Source organism: Oryx dammah, unplaced genomic scaffold, assembly GCF_014754425.2.
Source record: "Oryx dammah isolate SB20612 unplaced genomic scaffold, SCBI_Odam_1.1 HiC_scaffold_936, whole genome shotgun sequence".
Classification (NCBI taxonomy): Eukaryota; Metazoa; Chordata; class Mammalia; order Artiodactyla; family Bovidae; genus Oryx; species Oryx dammah.
In genome coordinates, this window is record NW_024071080.1 from 1 (window position 1) to 8,696 (window position 8,696).

At 49.6% G+C, this 8,696-nt stretch overlaps 1 protein-coding gene across 1 annotated transcript; it reads right to left on the reverse strand.

Moving 5' to 3' along the window:
• Window positions 1-15: 15 nt before the first annotated feature.
• LOC120859432 (butyrophilin-like protein 1) lies at window positions 16-8,690 on the reverse strand (the record flags this gene model as incomplete). The annotated part of the gene is made up of 5 exons (XM_040235541.1): window positions 8,317-8,690; window positions 7,047-7,141; window positions 4,591-4,938; window positions 375-656; window positions 16-258 (listed from the first exon to the last, which is right to left on the reverse strand). Coding segments are annotated over exons 2-5 (958 nt in total), but the record flags the coding sequence as incomplete, so codon positions are not given.
• Window positions 8,691-8,696: the final 6 nt, after the last annotated feature.

Genomic DNA, 8,696 nt, shown 5'->3' on the forward strand with positions numbered 1-8,696 from the left:
CCTCCCTCTCAGCACCAGCTGCCACATTCACCAGCCTTGACCCCTGTCCTGCCTTACCTGCGTCCTTCAGCATTTCCTCCTTTGTCTGACGGTCCTGCTCTCTAGTCTGGCACAGAGTCTCCTTTTCTCGCATCTCCTGCACCTTCGTGGAATGTTCTCTCTTGGTGTAACATCCAGCCCCAAGGAGCAAGATCACCAGCACAGTCAGGCTCACCGAGAAAGCCACCTTCCAGGGAGAGGCCTGGGGGAAGAAGGGCTCTGCAGCCCAGCCAGACACCCCGTCAGGGCCCCCGCCCAGGACAGCCCAGCCCGGAACACCCAGGAACACCCGGCCCCCTCCTCCAGCCCTGCTGGAAGCCAGGAGCCCCTCTGACCTGGGATGAAAATGGCCATGGCCTTCTCCTGGCCCAGGACAGGGTTGAGGATGGAGCAGGTCACGTTCCCCACAGAGCTGTCTCGCACCACCAGCGCCGCCTCCACGCTGAACAGCCCTTCAGCATCCTGGGTGTGGGTCTCGGAGAACGCCAGGAACTTCTCTCCGCTGAGGTCTCTCCACTGCACCTGGGGCTTCGGGAACCACCCCGAGCCCGTGCACACCACACGGACTCCATCTTCCTCAGGCCCTGTGATGCGCACCTGAGGGGCAGAGCCCACACCTGCGGGAGGCAAGATGTAGAGCCCAGGGCCCCAGCAGTGCCTACGTGTGCACAACTCCAGGGGGCGCCCTGCACTTGGCATTCTGGGGGCTCTGGGGGCAGCCTGCTCCCACAGGAGCAAGGAGGCGGCCTTGCCTCGGCGAACAGAAGGAAGGAGCATGGGGACCCCCAGGGTTTCAGAGGGCTGGGGCTCTTCTCCCCAGTAGTGCAGCAGGAAGGGCTGATGCCATGTAAACAGAAGGAGGAATGTGGTCCCAGGTCCACCCTTATCCTGGACTCTCCTCACCTCACACTCTCCCAGGGCGTCTGCTTCCACACCCACTGCCTCTCTTTGTAAATCACCGCCAAAATTAAGTCATCTAACAACTCTATGTCCTGAACATCCCTTCGTCTTATCCACTGGTTTACCTCTACCCAAATTCCTCACATATACTTCCCACTCATAATTCTAGAACTGAATATGTGATTTGGCCCCATCCATGATGGATTTTGTATAAAAATATTGCCAACTCTTCACTCCTCTTTACATCCAGCTCCCTGTCTGCCACAGTTTTGGTGCCTCCACACTCTGCCTCTGGGCCAGTCCTGTGACTCAACTAGCCACTAAGAGATTAGGTCACATGACTAGGTTGTAAAGTCCTTGCGTCGTTGGACTGCTCTCCACCAAGGGGAGGACGTGTTTGCTCTAGTGCAGCCTTTCCTGCTGAAACTTTCCTAGATCAATCAATAGCCAGTTGAACAAACCCACAGGAACAGACCCAGCAAAGGTTCTTATGTGACCTCCTCATCTGACTGTAATGAGAAATACGAATTAAAAATAACAGGCTTCATTCTCCCTGTTGAAAATAAGGGCAGAGATTCCCCTTCCCTTGTTTTTCTTAGAATACTTACTTGAGAAAACCTGTAATCGTAGGTATTTTCTCCCCAGTTTTAAATGTGTATAAATCCTTTTTGAGAACTAGATAAGAATTTTGACCCAGGAATGTCTTTCACTAGGACCTAGGAGCCATCTGTAAATATAAAGTTCAAGAGAAACAGCACCCTACTTTCCCCTTCCCTGTGGGAGGATAGGAGCCCAGCTTCAGCCATCACCAAGCTACAAGGTGTAAAAATACCTCCTGTCATGAAAACATAAGAATTTGTTTTTCCTCGGGCTTAAACCAATTAGCTAACATAGATGGTCAGCTCAATTACCAGGAAAATTTAGAGTGAACTGTATGACAGACGGTGCTATCAAGTCCTCCGACATGAGGAATAGTTATTGTTCTTCTTAAAAACAAGTATGTAATGGGTTGTATCTGCTTGGCTTTATAAAAGGGGGGAGATATCTTTCTGTCTTTACAATCTCTTAGTCGATTGCCTGTGATGTCTATCACATACTGGTTGAATGCCCATTCAGTAATAAAACTGTATTCTTTCTCCACTAACTATGAAGATGATTTCTGGTTTGGGAGATTTTGTTTTTGTTTTTGTTTTGTAGCCAGCATGACCAAAGAGGTATGAATAAACCCATATAAGATTAATCAAATACAGCCGAAACTAGCTGTACTCCCTTCATGCCTGAATTAAATAAATGGTTACTGTTATACGCCACTGTGATCTTTGTGACTGTTTATTACACAGCATTATCTTGACAATAGATAACTAACATACATAAAGCAAAGAATCTTGCCCACCATCCAATTCTACAAGAATCAAGTCATTAACCTCTCAGTTACTCACTGACGGTACACTCTGAAAGGAATTCGGGGTGAAAATAGGGCAAGGCACTCTGTGCTTTGGAGAAACAGGCCCCTTAGATACTTAGAGATATCTCAGGAAAAAAATATTTAGTGAACCTAGATTCTTGCATCTTCCTGCTGCTGCTGCTGCTGCTGCTGCTGCTGCTGCTAAGTCACTTCAGTCGTGTCCGACTCTGTGCGACCCCATAGACAGCAGCCCACCAGGCTCCGCCATCCCTGGGATTCTCCAGGCAAGAACGCTGGAGTGGGTTGCCATGTCCTTCTCCAGTGCATGAAAGTGAAAAGTGAAAGAGAAGTCACTCAGTCACGTCCGACTCTTCGAGACCCCATGGACTGCAGCCTACCAGGCTCCTCCGTCCGTGGGATTTTCCAGGCAAGAGTACTGGAGTGGGGTGCCATTGCCTTCTCCGCATCTTCCTAGAAAAGTGCTAATATTATTAACTGAGATATCTGATCCTTGCAACAAACAGTAACATTTTACCAAAGTGTACGCTTGACTTCTGGGCTTCCCCAGTGGCTCAGCAGTAAAGAATCTACCTGCAATGCAGGAGCAACAGGAGACGCAGGTTAGATCCCTGGGCTGGGAAGATCCCCTGGAGGAGGAAATGGCAACCCACTCCAGTATTCTTACCTGGAGAATCCCATGGCCAGAAGAGTCTGGTGGGCTACAAGTTCATGGGGTCGCAGAGTCGGACACGACCGAAGCCACTTAGCATACTAAGCATGCTTGACTGCACTTGTTCCCTAGCCAAAATCCTGTATAAACTGGCTTCTCCCCCTACCTCATTGGAGCAGTTTCTCAGAGCTACTGAGAAGCTATTTCCTGGATTATATACCCCTCAGTAAGACCCTGAATAAAACACAGCTCACAGTTCTTAAGTTGTGTGTTTTTCTTCAATCAACACACATAATTTTCAATATTCTTACCACTAAACAACAAACAGCCAATGCAAAACCCTCAGAGTTTCTGCAGTCTCCTCTTCCCCCCAAACTCTGCCCCCAAATCCACTCACTCAGCTTGCTCTACTTTCTAAACATCACAGATATTTGATTCCCTCGTCCCTCTATGTGATCCCATTGTCTCTTCTGGGGGTCAGCCTGTGGACCTCGTAACTACATCCATGCCTTCAGCCTGGCTCACCTTTCATTCACCCTCTTCACAGCTGACCAAAGAAATGTCCCAGGAACTGCCCTGTTTAAAATGTCCTCAGTGGTGCATCAGCATCCATAGCACAGCATGCAAAGTCTTCTACAACCTAGCCTCTACCTGGCCCCTCAAATTCCTCTCCTCTTCCCCCAGCTTCCACTGTCTGTGCCCCTCAGGGGCCACACACTGCAGCACCAAGGACTCCGGTTAACTGCTAGCAACTGCAATCACCACGCTCTATCTCCTCTCTTCTCTCTTCCTCTCCTTTCTTCTCCTCTCCCCTGACTTCTCATATTCCAGTCCATCATCCTCAAGGGCTCTTTGCAGCCTGATCTAATGAACTCAGGGGCCCCTTTCAGTGTATATTACCTGCAAAATTCTCCTGACCACCAGAGAGAGCATTAATCAATCCTTTCTCTGTGCACGCCGTGCCAAGAACATATCTTTATTCAATTGTTGTCATCTCTTACAACCCTCCATTTACTCATCTTATCAACCATGAGGGCTTCCTGCTCCAGCCCCTCCTCCTCCAGTCACACTCCTCCAGCCACACTCCTGCCTCAGGGTTTCATGCCAGGTGTTTCCTCTGCTGGGAACTCTGGTCCCACAGATATCTACATGGCTAAATCCCTACTTCCTTTGAGCCTCTGCTCAAATTGTCAGAAAATCCCAGCCCAAAGCCCCACATAACACAAGCCCACCCGACCCCATCCTAGTCCCCTTCCACTGTTATATTTGCCCTTTTGTCATAAGTATTAATACTTACCACCTCCTAATTTCCTCTATAACCTATTTATCAAAGTATTTATGTACTGCCTCTAGAATATAAACTCCACAGAACAGGGAACATTGTTTGGTTCACTGATGCATCCCAGGTGCCCAGAACAGGATGTGACATAGAGTAGGGTTTCAATATGTTTGTACCAAATAATGGAACGAGTGGATGAGCCTCCTGTTCCATATCTATAAAATGAGGGATTGATTGCCATTATCCCTGAAGTTCCTCCCAACTCCAATACTCCAGGATCAAAAATAAGTCACCAACCTGCCACCTTCAGCTCCAAATTGGCCTCTTCGTAGAAGCCTCCCTTTCTGAAGAAGCAGGTGTACAGCCCATTGTCATAAACATGGACATTCTGGATACGCACGGCAGCTTCTCCCTGGTTGAGGAGGTCCTTCACCAGCGAGGTCCGCCCTGCGTAAGGAACCATCTGCTCCTCTTTCTGTTCGAGTCGGTCTTGATAGATGAACACGGCTTCTGAAAACTTGGAGCGGAACCACCTCAGCTCCATGTCTTCGGCACTCATGGCTGGAGATACACTGCAGGGTAGCAGGACTTCCCCGCCCAGCACTGCCACAATGGGGTCCGGGGGAGCGATCACGGTGAACTCCTCTGTGGACACAGACACAGGAGTGAAAGAGGAGGAGACACAGAGGGAGCGCGGAACACACACTCTGTGTGATGGAAAGCCCCGGGCAGGCTGGGGACAGGTGTCAGGTGGGATGAACCCTGACCTGATAGGTTGAGCTGTGATGATTCTGAATTTGAGCTAGACTGATGATAATTTTGTGACCCAGAAAAGATGTCAAAGAGAGTCCCTCATCCATCTGTATTGCTGTCTTCACACCCTTCCATGGAAAATTCTAGCTCAATGGTTTCCACCTTCAGCATGCAGTAAAATCAGCAAGAGGGCTTATAAAACTGCAGTGCTGGGCCAACACCCCCAGAGATTCAGTAAGGTGTGGGGTGGGCCCAAGGATGTGCATTTCTAAACAATTCCCCAGGAAGCTGGTACTGATGTTCCAGGGGCCTCACTCTGAGAAGCACAGCTCTATCTGGCCCCTCTTGGGTAGGCCTGAACCCTGACCAAAAAGAATACCTGTGGTCAAGCTCAAAACTCCTTGATCATTCAGTCACATCCTAGTATAGCCACACTATTCTATTCCAGAGCTAAATTTATCTCTGTTCATGACTTTCTCCCCAGCTCAAATGTGCACTAAAAACTAGACAGAAATACTGTTTCCATTAAAAGCCTACCTTCACTGTTTTCACCCACAAGTTTCACCCCACTGACCTCGTCTCAGAGCCCTTGGCCTTCTGAGGCCTGGAGGATGGGCCACAACCTGACCCTTGTGCAGGGCGGCCCTGCTGGATCTACAGAGAATGACTCCTCAGCTCCTGAGCTGCTCAGAGTTGATCTGAGTCACCATGGTCTCTCACCTGGAGGGCGAAAGTACACTGGCCTCCCTGGGTCTCCTCTCCTCACTCCCAAGTCTGCAGCTCTTTCCACCTGTAAACCATGCCCCCACTCTACCCAAAGCTTTGCCGACTCTCCTCAGTTCCTTCAGTGAACCAAAGGCCTGATGGGGATGACATCCAGGGCTTCTGGCCCAAGCTCCTACTTCTCGCCCTCTCCTTCACTTTGCTCTAGCCAAGACTTGCCTCCACAGTCCCTTGAACAATCCAGGCCCACAGGCAGCTTTGCACTGGCTGTTCTCTCTTGCAGAAGCCATGCTTCCACTGGAACCCTCACAGGCTCACCCCCTCCTCCAGGTTTTATTCTTATCTCACTGTCTCACTGAACACCTCACTGAACACTGCTGCCTGCTTCTCACCTCCACATGCCTGACTGCCCTCTTCCCCAGGCTGCTTCACTGCTTCTCCTCTCATTGCTTATAAAAAACTTTTCATTATACTCCTTTCATGCATTTATTGTTCATGGTTCCCTGCTACATTGTAAGATTTTACAATGACATGAATCTGCCTGGTTTGTTCATAAAAAGCACCTACCACATGTTCAACACTCTGTAAATATATGAGAAATGGAAAGAAATAATTAATGAATGTGTTATGTAAAATAAAGATACTACACACAAAAATGAGGTGAAAGATATTGTCACATATGCCATAGTTGAATTCTTAAAACATCATAAACACCTCATTGGATAGATATCAAGGCATTTTGTTTTTTTTTGTTTTTTTTTTTATTTTTTTTATTTTTTTACACTTTTCTTTTCTTTTCTTTTTCTAATTTTTTATTTTACTTTACAATTCTGTATTGGTTTTGCCATACATTGACATGAATCCACCACTTTTTATATGCCTTGAGGCTTAATTATAAGGTTTATAGTCTTTATATTGAGGCTTAGTGAAGTCATTCAGTCATGTCCAGCTCTTTGCGACCCCATGGACTGTAGTCTACCATACTCCACCGTCCATGGGATTTTCCCAGGCAAGAGTACTGGAGTGAGTTGCCATTTCCTTCTCCAGAGGATCTTCCCAACCCAGGGACTGAACCCAGATCTCCCGCATTATAAGCAGACGCTTTACCGTCTGAGCTACCAGGCTTAAGACTCTCAAAAGTTGAATGACAATTACTGGTTTGGGGAGCATCATAATTTTCTAGAAAAGAGACTTTTCAAACAGCAACCCACTCCTGATGGAGAGAACCAGCCCAGCTCCCAGGAATCCACACAGGAAGAGGGGTGGGGTATACTCACGTGCAAAATCCCCAGTGGGCAGCTGCATGAAGAGGAGCAGAGAGATGAGGTGGCTGAGCCCAGAGCAGCGGGAGAAGCCTTCCATCTCCTCAGAGCTGGGGAGACACAGGGCACGAGGCAGACCCAGGGCTGGCCCAGAGCTCAGGGACCCCGGTGGGGAGGAGGGCTCAGGGCCAGAAACAGTCCTGCAGGAGCAGAGCCCCACAACTGGATCCCTGTGCTGATGAGGTGCTGTGTTCCCCACAACTCTGACACCCAGAAAGCACTGAGCCTGGGCTCCTCCCAGACCTGTAGAAGCCTCTGTGGGGCTAAACAACCACAAGGTTTGCTTGGGAAAAACACCCTCCTTCCCTTCCCACCCAAATAGCACCTGCAGCCCAGCCCACTCTGCTCAGAACACCAGGTGCTTCCTTTCCCAGCACCGGGGGACCCGAGTTGGGACCATCGTGCATCTCCCACCAGCAATGCCTGTCTACCAGTTAGGCACAGAGACCCAGGTTCAGCTCTTCACTGTGAAGTACAGGCCAGCTCCCACTTGGGGCCCCACAAACGTCCTCCTCAAGGGGACTGTGGGTCCTTCAGAGGCACTGTGTGCTGCCTCTGCTGCTGGCTTAGTTCACCTGCATTTCAACCCCACCCAACCCTTTCCCGCAGGGACCAAGGACAAGGCCCGCACCGAGGTGCCCAGTCAGTCCCCACAGACAGCCTAATCCTCATCCGCACTGAATTTAAAGAAGATCTCTGCACTGGGGTTGGAGATCCCAGTGGAAACAGAGCAGCCAACGAGAAAAAAAATGAGTCCTTGTCAGAGAAAAGACCCCAAAACACTAAATGTTTGCAGTGGGGGAGGAGGCAGCTTAGGGTCCTGGGAAGGACAGATACTAGGGGCTAAGCGCTGAGTCCTCCCCTCAAGACTGGGCCCCTGTCTGCCAAGTTTCTTAACCATCTTCGTGTTATTCCTCTTCTGCAAAATGAGGATATTAACGGCATTTCCATCTCAAGGTCTTCATGAGAATCACATGAATTTATATTTATAGTCACTACATGGAATCAGAAAACAACCTATTACTAGTAAGTGCTTTAGCAACAACACTGAAACAAATGAGTGAAGGCACACCCCTCACTGTGGTGGTCCTGGGTCTCCCTAGAGCCACTGCACCATCCAGCACACCCACCCTGCCCCCAGCCCCGCCACCTGCTCAGCCTCATCCTCAGCCCTGCTGCTCCCTGCCTGCTCTTCTTGCCCACAGTGTCTTCAAAACCCACTTACCTGCTCTGAAAGGCCGGGACTTCAGGAGCGCCTCTAAGCTCAGCAGCATGAGAAGGTTCAGGGACCCTGGCAGACCCCAAATCTGCCCTCAGAATTCACACCTGAAGTTAGTCACTCAGAGCCCCAATCCTGATCCAGATCCAAGTCTGAGTTCCTCATGTCTGGGGGCAGGTGGTCTCAGGAGAGTGGAGAAGCAGCAGAGCCCAGCCCGGGGTGTCTGCAGAGACCGGACCATGGGACCCTCAGAAACAATCCCGGACAGCTCAGTCCACCCTTCTCTGGTTCCTTCACTATTGGAAAGTGAAACCTGGAAAAAGCGGTCCCGGCAGACTCTGCCCTGCCCTCTGGACAGTCACCCGGTTATCAAGAAGGAAACAGCA